We start from the raw sequence: 15,918 nt of genomic DNA, 5'->3' as shown, positions 1-15,918 counted from the left end.
TATTTTTGAACCCGAGGATAATTCTTCATTAACCTCTTACCCCCTTGACTGTTTTAAAACGTCAGACAATTTACTTATCTGCTGTAGAAGATGCTCTTCCAAGATGAAGGCAAAAACATTAAATTTAACAGCCACTTGCATATTACTCATGTACTTGAAAACAGATGATGCAGAAGTTATCTATTTTTAACATTTAATGTAAAAACAAATAAAAACACATTTACCTATTAAAAAAGAGCAAAATCTGGGAAATATGTTATCATTATTGCCCAGCAGAGAAAATGCTAACGTAGCCATGTTTTGGATCTCACTTGACAATGCTTTGGATAAGATTTTGCAAAGTTTTGAACACAAAGCACCAAGTACACAAAGTACTGCAGAAAGGGTGTGTGTGTTTGAAGAATTCAGGAAAGCATTGATGAAAGAGGATTTGTTTCCTTTTCCTAGACCTGGTTCTAAGAAAGACTGACTCTGAAGTCAGAGAAATGACAGTGGAAAAAGAAGGAACTATTCCCCAGCTTTTTTTGCCTTTGTTTCCTTCTAGAGAAAATACGAATCTATTCAAAGCTTCAGCTAAAGGTCAAGTCACCAGCCTGTTGTGGTAATTTCTGGTGGGCCACAAAGTGTGTTAAATGCTTTTTTTTTCTCAGTGTTTCTGTGGTTACATCACCATGTTGTTATTTTATCTTCATTTACAAATTGATGATTAACTTTGAGATCAAGTTTAACCTTCCCTAGTCAAACTAAATGTCTTTCTGGAAGCTGATCTCAAGTTCCCTTTCTCATCTACTCACTGAGTAAAAACCCATCAGAAGTGAAATTGCTTTCCAGGTTTACTTTCATGCTTCTTCTTTAGGATTGTTTATAAATTAGCTCAGTAAATCTCACGTCTTGAAATATTCCTAGCACTTTCAACAAATTATATCACGAATGATCAGTCTAAGGTCAGGAAAGAAGGGGAGGAGAAATCTACGTACTGTATGTCTAGATTTATATTACCTGTGCTAAAACTCATTTATGGTATTGATTCTGCACTTGATCGCAATTAGTTACCATAAACAATTCTCCTAACCAAGTATTCTGTGGCTTTAATTGTATATATCCTTTTTTTCTTCCTGTCAGCTTTGGATGCTGTGACTTGATGAAGGTATCTATCTATGGTTTAAAAGGGTACCTTAGTTCCTTTGCCCTACAAAATCAAGACTATTGTACTTCTCACAATAGTACTGATTCTGCTGAACTGAATTTTCAATTTTATCCAAAACACTTAGGGTCCCTGGAGCTGCAATGTATAAGCATTGTCCCAAAAACATAAACTCATTTTATTTTTTTTCTCTTTTTGTGAATCCCAAGTACTACATATTATTATCCGGAATAAAAATTAAAATTGTTAGATTATGCAGTTTGGCCTCCGGTATATCATAGCCCAATATATTTCATTATATTTTACTCCTTTGTGAAGATCATACACACGCAGAACAGATAGGAAAAATACAGAATACTATAAAGGTACAACTCTGCTAAACTACTTCCAATGTAGCCAGTGGTTAATGTTGATTATTCCCTAAACTGATATTCAACTAATATGTTCAAATATCATATATTTTGAACTAATATGTTCAAATATCATCAAATATCTATAAATGAGACATGAGTACCTACCACATGTTTTTCTTTTCTGAGCTCAGTATCAAGAAGCATGAGATCTTTTAAAAGAAGACTGCAAAGGCAGAGCTTAATATCAAAACTAAAACAAAGATTTAAAAAGTGTTAAAATCAATCTAAATAAAGATCACATAAAAGAGCAACAACATATAATGGTTTCATTTAATTGCTAAATTCTTCTAAAAGCATTGCCCCTAGAACAGCAGCTGAGTCACTTCATTTCTACATTGCCTTCTATTTCAGATAAAATATCTCTACATACAAAGTTGGAGATGCAGTTCTCTTCAGAAAAAGGAATGGTAACTATAAGCATGAATGGCTACAACAAAGCAAAAACAAAGCTTTTAATTAAAATGGTTGTCATAAGAGTGGACATTTAGAAAATAATTTTTCATTGCTAGTTCCTTCCTCAGTCCTCAAGGTGACATAAATACAATTTTCTTTATTTTCACTAATGAGAATACAGACGTATTCATCTAAGGGTATCTCACTGTTGTGTAGCTAAAAGAAAAATAGAGCTGATAGTCCATTTAGATTAGCTCTACATACTTAATCAACTGTGCATCTGAGAAGCGTACAGTATCAAGACATGACAGGAATAGTTCCTACTAAAACAAAGAGAACACACTTCCGCCATTTGCTGTTCTCAAGACACAAGTTGTGTGACTTGATTTTGTACAGTGCAGAGGGCTCCAGCTGAGCAACAATCCACTACACGAGTGAAATGAGCACACAAGACAAAACAAAGGGATCTCCTTATCGTAACAGTGATAACCCCTTTCATGAGACTTCTTTTCTGAAGTTCTGAGTCCCCAAATTTCATAAAGAATAAACTGACTTTCAGCGTACAGCATGATGCATTTCTTTAGTCTCTCCAACCATTGCTTTAGGGCTATAGGCCAAAACCCTGTCTCGATGTGGTGAATGTATGCACACAAGCCCAGTCTTTCATTTATGCCAGACTTTTACTGGTTGTCCTGAAAACCACTAGGGCACTAGGAAACAACCAAACATGAGGACAGATTTACTGCTTACCTCTCACACGTTAGCACTTCAGGGAAGCAGGTCACCTTGACGAAGGCTCGAGCCTGAAATCTGTCATCACTTGTTGTGGAATGTATCGTTGTGGAGGAACTACAGTCCTCCTTGTCTCCCTGGCTAAGGGATCCCAGGCTGCCTGACGTAGATGTCTCCATTACCTGATTAGGCAGAACTGCCTGCTTTGGATTCTCATGCAAAGATGGATTGGACGAGCCATCTGCCAAAGGCTACAGTCAAAGAAAATTTACAAGGTTAATTAATACAACACAATCTGGAGATAAACATCTCATCAATTTGCAGTGTTTGCTTTCAAGCAAAAAATTAAACAACATACACAGTGAAAGTGTTTCCACATAAATTAACATTTATCATCCTGACAGGTTTCTGCATTGCCTGGAAAAGCACTCTTCTGTTGAGGTTATATGTTTGGGGCATTCTTCCTTACTGAAGGGCAGATCCTTGTGGGGTGTTTCTTGTGTCTCCTTGGACAGATACAACCTTCATTAATGTTAATGGGAAGAAAAGGTTTCTTGACTACAGTGAAAATTGACTGGACATCATGTAAAGCACTGCAGGTTTCAGGGGGAGATGAAAGCAGCTGATGCCTTACAGAATAAACCCTGAGTCAATGGACTATAAACAAAGATCCCTATTAAGCAGATTGGCAGTAAGTTTTCTTCTGGTACTTGATTCTGCAATTTACTTTGACACAGAACGTTTGTTATTAATATTTACAAGTAGAGTCTAAAATCTTACCCTAAATTTCTGATTGATAGGATAGATGACTTTTGCCTTTAATGCAAATGCCGTGATGTTACTGTTCAGAGGAGACTCATTTTCCTGTATGGAAAAGAACAGAAAACTACTTTAAAGTTTGAGAATGGCAGTGGACCTGATGGTTTTTCACTATAAGTATTGCATGCCACTTTTGGTTATATAACCCAGAAATTCCAATTGATAACAGAATGCTTATTGACTTTCAGCTTTGGCATGAGGAGTCTTCTCCTAGGACTCAATTCAGGTCAGAGTTTAAAACTCAGAAAAGAGAAGTCTGTCATTAGCACTGCTCCAAAATTTTTTCATGCCTGCAAGGAAAAATGAGCAATAGTTTATTATATTCACAAGTTATTTTCATTTCCTTTCTTTTCCCTTTAAGCAGCAAGTAAAGATTTCACATGGGAGATTGAAATAATCTTAATAATAGAAAGTACTGAGGAATAAGCTCCACAGATATCATCATGGCTATAAATTCTGCCTTTCAATTTAAATAAAGAAACAATAGATTAAACAAAACTAGTCATTTTTCCAGGAAGAGCTTTTATAGTGCAACCCTCACCTATAATCTAGAGAAAATACCCATGTTCCTCCAAAGAACTTTTTATAGAGAGTTCATTCTTTTCATACAATCTGCTATTTCACATAGTCTGACTTTGTGCTCCTCCTCTCTCCTATCCACTGCTTTATGCACTGGAACAATGGGGTAATCAGCTTTGTTTTGTGAGGTTATGCATGGCCAATTAAAAGGTTGGTTGGCTGTATGCAACAAATAGAGTAGTTAAACCCAAGCTTTAGGAGATTTCCTGTTCTAACCCTTTTCTTTTTTTTTTTTTTACATGAAATGAAAGAATCCGATTTGTTAAAATAATTTTCTTTATATAGATTTTTCTAGGAAATATCAAATCACTAATAGAATCTAAAAATAGAGATGGGAAGAGAGGAGCAAACCACGTCATTCATTAGACTCTTTTATTGTTGCACCTTTTCATCTCTATTTCATTTATTTCCAGAAGTCATTTCTGGATTTACTGATAAAGTAAAAAGCAAGGGGTCAGCATGTAAAACATTTGCTCATACTAAGTAGCCCCACTGCTACATATTCAGGGATAGAACCCGACAGATCCATTGCTCTGAAATGGCTGGAAGCAAAGCAGCTCCAGTCCAAAGCCATAAAGCCATGCCACAGTATTCTGGAGCTCATACATCCTGCTTCTCAACAGGCATGAGTAATACACAGTTATTATTAATACGGTAATTGTGGTATTATTGCAGTGTGGAAGGTCTCAGAATGAAAATATCTGTTTTTCTGAAGTGCTCTAACCTAACTAAAAGCATTTTTCCATCTATGCATCTTCCTGAACTGTCAATCTGATGTCAGTAAAAGCCAAAGCCTCTGGGAACTGGAGCAAATGAATAGAAAAAAAAAAACACATATAACTTCAGTAGTTTGGCAAATAGACAGGAGAAAGCCCTTTCAAATAACGAGGCTACTTCTTAATGTGTTATAAATGAGTTGGCTTGTTTGGGAAATGGATATAGTTGTGAAGGATAACCTTTTAAAGGCTGTGGTATCATTTCAAAAGGGTTGGTAATATTCATACATTTATATCGTTGCATAATTTCTCTCACAGGATTTACACTCCAAAAGAGAATCTATTCAATGCTCACTTGTTATGCTGTAATTTAACTCAAGGAAAAGGACCAACCATAGTTTGTCACCATTCTTCATCACAAAACTGAAATGAAGATTAATTGCCTGCCAGGATTTAAATCAACAGTAAAATGTTTACAATGATGTCTATCTTCTCTTTGTCTTGGAACCAATCCTCATTACAAGGTAAGCACCAGGCTGTCTAGCTTTAACTGACACTTTCTGCATGTATTTAATTTATGCATAACAGAGTTAGTTGGACTGCAAAATTTTTAAGTATTTCTACCCTCAACTTTTAGCTTCTTCAAGAGCAGTAAAATCAGCTTGGGTGAAAGGCAAAGCTACACGGTAGGACTGGTTCTCATGACTATTTTGAGATTAGCACAAAAAAAAAAGAAAGAGTTATTTGGATTTTTTAGTGAGGGTGGGTTAACCCTGTACCTTCTACCACATTCTCTCCAAATTATTTTTCTATTTGTCCTTGAATCCCAGCTTACTACTAGTGGGTGTTTCACTACTTGTGGTCATTTGACCTCTGCACTCTATCTTCAGCTAGTACTTGATGAGAGAGTTTCCTGTATGAGAATGACATTAAAGATGCTGTTCTCAAACATACTAAGTTTGGTTCATTTATTCTATGTCCCTCCATTGACCTATACAATCCAACCCAGATCTATACCCATATCCTAAAGAGGCACTAGGAAAAAGTATTTGTTCCAGATTAGATCTGATGAAACAACTTTGTCACTGTCAAATTTTCTCTAATAAAACTTCTCCAGAAAAGAATCCATTATTAACTACCAAGACTGATTTCAGTGCTTATGTACTTCTTCCTGTGTCAATAGTGTGAACTTTTTTCACCAACCTTTTGAAATCAAGGATGCTAAACCTTAAACTAAAAGAAGCCCACGTCCAAAAAGAACTGAGGATCTTGACTGAAATGTCCAAACAAGCAGCTCAAATTAAAAAGAATTCATATGGGAAATGAATACCTGAAATGGTTGCATTCCTAAGAAGATGCTCAATCTCCTTACACTTTTCCTGAATGTTTTTTAGGGGCTCAATTCCAAACCACTACAATCAAGACAGCTTGGACAAGGCCCTTAATGTACCGATTACTACATCCAAAAAAATGGACATCCACCAAAAAGAATGTAACTTTACCTCCAGCACCATTTCCTCTTCTGAAGTATAGGGCTCTGCTTTACTTTTTGTGAGTGTGTGCTCTTTTTCATCACAGTTGAAGCTTTCCAGAAGTCTCTGGGAATCATCCTTCTGAAATTCCGAGAGAAAACAGGTAAAATGTAACTCTGAGATCATACAGATTCACCTGGAAGATCTCTGACAGCAGCCTGGATACTCTCACACATCCACTCTGAAAATGATTTCAGTATCAGTTGAAAATGATAATTTTGGAAAAATATGAACTTAAAATGAATGAAAAAAAGTTTTATATATTCAAGAATAATTTTTTTCTAAATTACTGAACATTATGAATTTGATTTGTCAGTCTGGAAGTAGAACTTTATCCCCAAAATTTGTAGAAGGCTGTGAATGTGTCAAATCAATCCACCTGCTCTCAAAATGTCTTACTCCTGATTACTATCGAGCTCGCAGTCTTGGTTCAAACTCCTTACTTAAAGCAAGTTAACTAAAATTGTCTGTAATTGTTTGCAACAAGGAGAATGCCCAATATTTTTGCTCACCTGCCAGAAGAAAAACTTCCTAAATGAAGTTTTTTGTGTGGGAAAGTTCCTGTCAAGAACAACTAACCATCACAAAGTGTTTACAATTCTCCTTCCCCAAAAGCAGCATACATCACTGGTCCCTACTTCCCTAACAAACACACACAGACTCTGGTACAGACACAAACTGTGAGGACACAAAGTGCTGCACGCACGCTTCTCTGTGCACTAGCATAGACCAAAAAATGACAACACCAGCCAATGCATCCAAATGCAGCACTGCAAGGAATCTTGTAGTGATGGAAAAGATCTTGTGGAGAAGGGCAGCCACCCTACCCTGATGACTTTTTTCTTTTACTTTTCAGGTTTTCGTTCAACTAACTGCTTTCTGATGCAGTCGAATTATATGGCTGCAGCCACTATGCACATAACTGTCTTATGGAAAAATTCTCCTTGAATTGTTTGGTCACCTGGCATGTAAAATAGTCCATTTTCTTGAGAGAATTGCCTAGCCTTGGAATAGATTTCATTTCTTACGACTTGCCTCTGTCACCTCTCTGGAACATAGGTGCTCAATAATACAGGTCATGTTCTTGTGTTAAGTCTCCAAGACATGCCAAATTTAAGATGTTGTTTTCTAAAAATCAATTAATGACAAAAGAACAGCTACAAATCTACTTTCTCAATTTTATCACTTATTTGCCCTGAACCAGAAGTTCACAAAATTTAGGTCGAGTGACTGGCAGCTGTGGAATTAGCCACATTGGATTCACCACTGTCCATCACACCACAGCCATTCAGAATTTGCTTTTCTCATCTCTGCAGTTTTGTACTGCGTTTTCATTTTTTCCAGGATTCATTTATTTTTTGCTAGCATTTCTGATCTCATGCCTTTCCTCACCATTTTCGTCCTTGTTTTTGCAACTCCTCCTGAATAATATCTACAAATGAAACTGAAGTGCTACCGAGCTTCCCTTTTAGATCATTAAGAAGTTTAATAAAACTGAGTCTAACTGTAATTACTGTAATACTTCTTCAAGCTAATCTAATATCATAATGAGACAAGCTCCAACCCAAAGGGTCACAAGAGCCTCTAGGCAACGCCATTAAGTCTAACAGGAGAGTTTTATTGATAGAAATGCATTACAGTGCACTGTAATGTCTGAAGTTACCATGGTAAAGCTTTCTTAAAACTTTCCCAGTATGCACAGATCCTTACACCAATAAGGCACTTAACTGCATGCATTCAAGCCCCACAGATTCAGGCTGAATATATAGAAGTGATTAAATGTGGCTGAGTGACAAATGCTGGTGGCTTACTGCAGTGCCTACAGATGCTCTGTACTCCAGGTACTTGCCCTGCTCCCACTGCACGTATAACTCAGATGCTTGGGAAGCAACATGGTAAAACAGGTAAAATATCCCTGCTTTTATTCTGGGTACAGAAGGCTATAATAGAGTAACTACTATATTACAATCGTAACAACATAGTATTTATGATATAGTGAGCATGTTACTATATTATAGTAGTAACTATATAGTAACTAGTCAGAATACTACCATATTATAGTAGCAACTATATAGTAACTATGATACAGTAAGAATAATAGTTCAGACCTGCTATACATGCAGTAAGCTGCTCCACAGCACAGGTGGGGCAGACAGTATGTGAAAGGAATGAGTAGAGCTTAATGTCACCCTGTTTGCACTTGGGAAATCAGACCCCTAGGATACAATCTGACCACCCTGCAATGTGTTCTGTATGCAGCAGCAGATAGTTTATTTTTCTTTTGAAATAAACAACTCTTATACAGCAGCAGCATTGATTTTAATGGCATTTAAGCACCTAAACGCATCTAAAGATCTGGGCCAGAGAGAACTGACAGCCTCTATTCCCTATTGACATAAGTGACATAAAGGATAAAATTGTACTTGGCTATATTTGAGTTAGTAGTGACAGTACAATAAAGATATCGTCTATTAAGGCAGGGAAAATGAGCAATTGAATCAGAGAGGCTTACACTCACATAGGATGCATTGATCCAGCATTTGAAGTGAATCCATTATTAGGCTAAAGCATGGCTTCAAACAGAGTTTCAAACCTCCCACTTAAAAGCAGTTGGGAGCAAGAGGATTTTTCTCTTATGTCATACTTGGTGATGATCAACCCTAGCAGATACGCACGTGCTGCAGGCCAGTTACAGTTGAAAAAAGGTGCAGTTAAAAATCAGGCTGAACCAGACACCCCGTTGAACACTGACAATGCTTTGCGGGACTCCGAATTTCCCAGCTGTGCCAACCACTGCTGCACCCAGGTAACCCAACATGACCCGAGACCAAACGTGGTCCACAAAGGTAGCAGAAGTTGGTAACAATTCTCAGAAAACATACCTGCCAGGTAGTGATTCTGCAGGTACGCGCTACCTCTGTTATTCTGTGGTCAAAACAAACGCTCTGTGTAATAAAGATGTATGAGCCTTACGCCCCCATCCTTAAAACGGCGAGCCAGGTATGCCATTAACAAAATCATACGCTTTAGAAAACCCTGATACTTTTGCATTGAGTAAACTGTCAAATATATTCTGCCTCCTGTGTGTCTCACGTCTACGAGTGTACCCACAGGGCAAATTTATTGCTGTGGGTGAGTATTCATCCTCTCTGCTTGCGCTGTTCATTTCCCTGCTCTGGAAATCGAGTTGTTCCTCCTGTTGCAGAGTGGAAACAAACAAGTGGTCATTTTCAAGTATCTCAGGAAGTTTCTGCAAATGGGGTTCATCTTCCACAGTCCCCAAAAAGCTGTACAGCCTTCCACACGAAGTAATGGCTGTGAGAGACAACTAGTGGGTCAGCTGAAGGTATTTTCAGGGATAAAGGTCAGGAGGGCACTATTCAGAATACATCTATACCAAAAACAGTGGTGTTTTTTTTGAGTCAACCCGTTTACATTCCAAAAGCAATGTTGTTGTGTTTTGTTTTGAGTCAACCCGTTTACTTTGGGTACGTTTTTAATAGAGTAAGCAGTAAAACCACTTTAAAGAGGGGTGTCGCGAGCTACCCCACCCACCGCTGAGTTCACCCGCAACCGATCCGGAGTTAATCCGACGCCGGACCGGGGCCCAGCGATGCTTCCCCTCGGCGGGCCGGGCCAGCAGCGCTGCGGGGCCCGTCCCAAAGCCGCTTGAAGTCCTTTCTCCGAGCCCCCCGGGTGCCCCTTTTCCCCGCCCGGCCTCCCCGTACCTCTCTCCGCCGGCGCGGCCCCATGGCGCAGCGGCAGAGCAGGGCGGCGGCGGCGGCGCCCAGCAGCAGCCCCAGCAGCACGGCGGGGGCCAGCAGGGCGGGCAGCACCCGCAGCGAGCCGGCCCAGAACTGCAGCCCCACCGCCCGCAAGCACGCCCCGACCCCCGCCATCGGGCCCCGGCTCGGCTCGGCCGGAGGGGAGGGAGAGAAAAGGGAGGTCCCGCCGCCCGTTCCCCCCGCCTATCGTGGGAGGAGACCGATGGCGGATGGCTGCGGCCCGGCCTGGCTGGGGGCAGCGGCGAGGAGGGCTCCGCGGAGCCCCTGCGCCCCCACGGGGGGCCCGGCGGCTGCTGGCCGCCCTCGTCATGGCGCTGCTCCCCGCTTGGCCCCTCGGAGCGGCCGCCTGGCGCCCCCCGGCCGGCCCGCCCCGGGAGCCCTGCGGGAGGACGGCGGCTGGGGTAAGGCGGGGGCGCCGCGGGGCCGAGCCCCTCCTCAGGGGGCTGCGGCGGGGGAAGGAGCCTCGGGGCCCCTGAGGGCAGAGGGGTGCCCCGGCGTGGTGGCCCCGGGTGGTTTGGCAGCCCGGGGTGCAGCCGTCGTCGCAGGCTGGTCCCATCTCTTTCGCCTCAGGAGGGCCCTGTGGTGCGAGTAGTTGTGGCTAAGCCTTGCCCTACTGAAGCAAAGGGAGCTAATTTCCCTGGGAAGGCTCCCAGGTCCAACGTGGGGTGGGTGCTCTAGCAGGCATCCTCTGCACCCAAAACCATGTCAGGCACCCTTCTGTGGCCCTGCAGGCACCACGGACCCTGTGGTGGCGTCGAAGATGGGAACACCTCCCATGGATCAGCATGATGGGGCCACTGCAAAACCCCAGGCGCTGACACTGACACCGTTTATCTCTTCCTGAGCGGATGCATTTGATTTTGTTATCAAATAACAGCACTCTGGCTCACTGGTGTCAGCCTGCTGTTAGGGATGCCATTGGTGTTTTAAGATACAGCTCATATTTTTATTTCTGTTTCTAGTTATCTATCCAGCAGGCTGTGCCAGCACAGTTTTCTTTTGACCATGTGAAGAGTACCAGAACGTGTGTGGTGCAGGATGAAGGGAGTTCACAATTACTGTGTGCTTTGATTACAAAAACCACTAATCAGCAGGAAATAGCAGTGTTTTTTTTCCCCCAAACCTTATTTTTTCCACCATAAAAATAATGTAAAACTTGGGAAAATGTGTGCTGGCAATTTTGCTGCATTAAATTAATTACTTTTGATGCTTAATGTCACTGCTGGCCTGTAGGGTTGGCACTGGGCTCCCTGTTGGCTGATGTGGAGCTACTCATGATGCCCTCTGGTATTATGGATGCACTCTACAATAGACTGGAAGAAATATGTCAAATATTCAGCACAGAGTAGTGAGGACAGAATGTCAGATAAGGCAGAAGAGAAAGCAAGGAGCGCTGTAGTGTCATTCATAGTTGATGCAAATGCCTATACAAACACCACAGGTTTTTGTGTGAGCTCTTGTAAAACCGCAGATGAATGACTGCCTGGTGTCTCTGGAAATCCTGAGTCATTTGTACATAAATTTCGTAGGAAGCAGGATCAGCTAGCAAGCCACATTTTATACACGTCTTTATACATGCTTGAACCAGTGTTTGTCTACTTCTGTTACAGGCTTATTTACAAAGAAACTGTTGGCATTTAATGCCTATGTCATGTATTGCAGAAAAGTCATGTTTAGTATTTATGTTCATGAACAAGATTTATGTTAATACTTAAGGCTGTCCTACTATCTTTTCATCAGTGTTTTACACTAGTGTCATTCCAGCCATTTACTGTACTGGTACACATTCCCTCAAAGACTGCTCTATAAATATCTGGCAAAGGTTAATTCCCTTCTAATGAGATTTCTATTGCTGTATATCCATATATATGACAAATTTGTGAGTATATACATATATATATATCGTCACCAGGCAATTTTTTTGTTTAAGTTTTTTAATGGAGTTTCCTGTTGGTTTTTGTGTTTTGACTAGTCAAAACTCAGATTCATTTAATTGATCATTTAACTAATGAGAAGAAATTAGTCGTGGAACTAGAGATCTCTGGCATAATTTAGTTTGCATGCAATAATTTTGTTATACAGGAAGATTGGTACAATTGGATATGTGAGAGGTGCAAATAGCACACAGTGAAGAGCTCAGTGCCTGGTGCCTCCCCGAGCTGCATCCCAGGGCTTCTCAGAGTTCTTTGTCCTTTCTTCCTCCTCCACAAGAGCTGTCTGTCTCCCAGTTAGCTATCTGTACTTGTTTTCTGCTTAAGACCCACGGCTCCTGGTGCATCCAAATTTATGAAACGTCTTGCATTTTCTGTTATGTTGATGGAAAGTGTCCTATCGGAGGTGAGAACTGCTTCTACACAAGGTTAACTAAAGCTACAGCTCTAGCAATAATCCAAATGATGAATTCCTCAAGCAAGTGAAGAATAAAATTGCCCATAACTCACTCTACTATAACAGTAGTGTTGACATGAGTCAGAACTAACATTACTCACATGCATTCAGCAGACGTAGAAGATGGCTGTTAATCAGCTGGTATTCGTAACTGTCTTTTCTCCCACAGGGAAACATTTTTATTAAATGAGAACTTGCTTTTGTGACTACTACATCCTGATCAAAACACTGGGCATTAAAATCCTTAAAAGCACTGGTTTCTTTTACGGAAGTTTTAGAGCTGTGATTTCTGATCTCCATGGTTTGGGCACAGCCAGGAGTCTCATAAGCTACAGATTTTAGCCTCTGGGATCTTTGAATGGATCTGTGTAGACTCATTCATCCGATATGGACAAATTCCTGCTGACTCCTAGTGATAAGATTTTCCTGGGTCCTCAGTTCTGCATTTGGAAATGACAAGAATTATTATTTTGTAAGAACAAACTAATGCTTCATAGCAAACACTTCTGCTCCACTATTGTGCAGAGTCTCAGCCTCGTAATATCCACTGTGAACACAGTCTGAGCCCCAGGCATGCATACCCATGCTAGGAAGCAGCAGTGCCTCATACTGCTTGAAAAACTGCCTCTAGACCAGTGTTGTATTTCTTCTACTAGTTAATTTTGGGAAACTCAAGGCTTTGTGGAACAGGATTCTGTCTAATTGTAAAGCATAAATTCAGCTTAAAAATTTAATTAAGCAATATTTATGAAAACAAATATTTTTTTATAATTGCTGTCTTCTCTGTTAACTCTAGGTTATTATAGATGATCTGTGGCTACAAAATGAGACTGAATGCCTGGGAATGGCAGGTATGCAATTGTTTTCTCTCTATTTTCAGCCTGTGGGGGTCTCAGCTCTACAGGGGGATAGGTGTGTAGGTGGGCAGGGTTCTGAAGCCATGCCCAGATTTTACTTGCTCTCTGACTTTGGAGGAAGGAAAGGGAGAAAAAGTGAAGCAGTCTGGTTCTGGAGGCATCCCATCAAGGTTAGTACCTGAGATCTTGTCCCAGTGTTCAAGTTCAAATAACAAGTTCAAATACTGTTTACAGTGGGTATCAAGTGTACTGGTTACTGATCTCAAATACACAGCACGTATTTAGTGGGTTTTGCCTAATCTGGTTGAAATAGGGTGGTCCTATACTTAGAGGAGTCACATCTTAGAAGATCTGCATCAGAGGGCTGAATGCCAGACTTTGTCTACATTTGAACAAATCATTTAGTTGCTCAGAGACTCTGGTCTTCGTGTTCTTTACATGGAGATAATAAACAGCGTTCTACTTCACTGAAGTGTGGTGGAGATGAGTATGCTGAAAGGTTATGACATTCTCATATAGCATATTAAGAGGGGCAATGTAATGTCTGTAATAGACCCTTCCCCCATGGCAGAGGATGCCATTCCCCAGGAGATGATTCCGTAACATGCATTTGCCAAGAAATTACACGCTCTGAAGCAGTCATCCAGTGAGATGCCTCTAATTTCTTTGCCCTATGCCATGGCTAATTCAGAAATGAGTTTATTAATTTAAATATGAAAGCAAATAATTCAGATTTGCTTAGCTTCCTTGTTGTTGTTTTTTTTTTCCTGTGTTTATACAACATAATGTTTGCTGCTCACATCTTCCTTTCTGATGGGTTGCAAATTAATAAGGTACTATCCACTGAGAAAGGAAATGCATGCGGTTTTATAGTTCAGAAGAACCTAATGGTGTTAGACAAAGTGGCGCAATTGGAGGATTTTGAGAGTATATTCTTGTGTTAGTGATTGATTAGTTTTCCATTTTGTTAGTAGGTAAATATTCATGTTAAAGGAAGGGCTGCTACAAACACTGAATCGTGTGCTGATTTTATGACTGAGAATTGCCCCATTCTAGTAAGCATAAATTTTAACATATTTACAGCTAAGTTCTTAGTGGTTTGCTTAATCAAGATACTAGAATGTTTATTCCTACTGAAGAAGTTCCCAGTGAAAGAAAAACTGCATAAAACATTTGTCATTGAAAATGGCAGTGTATTGAATTGAAATTGTTTGAGACAGCACACTGATCTTATAGTTTCTGCTTGAAGTTTTTTCAAGTTGTTTCTGGATAAGATGACAGAAACAGCCCCAGAATAGCCATATGATTGGGGAACATAGTGGATTTTTAGAATTATGTTCTAGTCTGGCCTGACTTATCAAAACAAGGCATGAAAAGTAGATTTGTTTTGTGTCATCGATGCCAATAGTTTCTTTGACTTTGTAACAAGGAAAGCTAATAGCAGCATTCAAAACTGGAATACAGTAAATTACTACCTTTGCTTGTTCATTGTTGCATGTAATTGAATGGACTTTAAATTGGATCTTGTATCCTGGTTGGTTTTCAGGACAAGGCATAATTCAAAACAACAACAACAAAACCATAGTAAACAAGTATATTCAACTCTTCTTCCACACTGAAGTAAAGCAAGATAATTCAAAGCTTTACAGATAAATTTTGGGGAAAAGCAAATCAAACTGCAGATTTGGGACTTGAAATATACAACCAGTGAGAGCTAACAATTTACATGTTTTGTTAAATTGCTTTTTTCCTCCTAGTGTCAATTAATTTTTAATAGTTAACTTGACATTTCACAAACTTGTCGCAGTCTTCACTCTTCTATTGTATATTAACAGGTTAGGAGATGTTGTAAAGGTATGGGGGCCTTAAGGACCTACTGGAGTCTTTGCTGGAAACCTATTACAAGACCATTTAAGTTTGTATCATCCTACTTAATTGCTGCGCCTAATAATAATCCTAACTGCTATCAAGAACAAATAAGGCATTATAGTTCTTGCGTGTTATGCCTACCCTTTTAATGGTCGTCCACGGGTATTAATCATCACCACTAACATGTTCAGGATGCAGCCTTTTTAGTCCAGTATGTAAGGCTGAACCTAACACTGAAGGTCCCTGTCATTACTCAAAACTAACATCTTAGCAAAGGACTGATCATAGAGGACAGTTCCTTTTTTTGCATACCTATTCTTCCATCTCCAGCCAATATGAACACAGACCCACCATCACCGCAGACTTCACACTGTAGGTGCATTTTGTACCACATTGGATCCTCTCTGTAATTTGCAGCAAGCAAGTGCAATGAGAGGTGGTAGTAGGAGACTTCTCCTCTCTAAATGTGTTGTATGTGGCTTGACTGTGGCTGCTAGAAGTCCAAAACAGAAGATCACCACACAAAGCAGTAGTGCACAAAGCAAAGGAGTTGGCAAACGACTGCCTGGGGGTAGCAGCAAAGAAATTTGAGCAGCATTCAATTGTTGTTCTGATCTGGTTTTGCATTTGAGAGTGTGCTGATCAATTGTGCACTTGTCGTTTTCCATTGTTGTGGCACTGTGTGTTTGTG

General features: G+C 40.2%; 2 protein-coding genes across 2 annotated transcripts in view; one reads left to right on the top strand and one right to left on the bottom strand.

Moving 5' to 3' along the window:
* EVC (EvC ciliary complex subunit 1) overlaps nt 1–10,316 on the bottom strand; it is a 54,533-nt gene extending 44,217 nt beyond the window's left edge. The window contains 5 exon segments of the mRNA XM_080588972.1: nt 1,663–1,747; nt 2,701–2,933; nt 3,463–3,546; nt 6,299–6,409; nt 10,057–10,316. Of these exon segments, the coding sequence (XP_080445098.1) occupies nt 1,663–1,747; nt 2,701–2,933; nt 3,463–3,546; nt 6,299–6,409; nt 10,057–10,227 (684 nt within the window). The 5' untranslated portion in view covers nt 10,228–10,316.
* A 6-nt stretch (nt 10,317–10,322) lies between these two features.
* EVC2 (EvC ciliary complex subunit 2) overlaps nt 10,323–15,918 on the top strand; it is a gene marked incomplete at its 5' end in the record, with an annotated part of 69,930 nt that continues 64,334 nt past the window's right edge. The window contains 2 exon segments of the mRNA XM_080588969.1: nt 10,323–10,514; nt 13,298–13,352. Coding sequence (XP_080445095.1) covers nt 10,323–10,514; nt 13,298–13,352 — 247 coding nt within the window.

This window comes from Anser brachyrhynchus, assembly GCF_964034855.1.
Source record: "Anser brachyrhynchus genome assembly, chromosome: 4".
Classification (NCBI taxonomy): domain Eukaryota; kingdom Metazoa; phylum Chordata; class Aves; order Anseriformes; family Anatidae; genus Anser; species Anser brachyrhynchus.
This window is presented reverse-complemented; position numbering and strand designations above follow the sequence as displayed.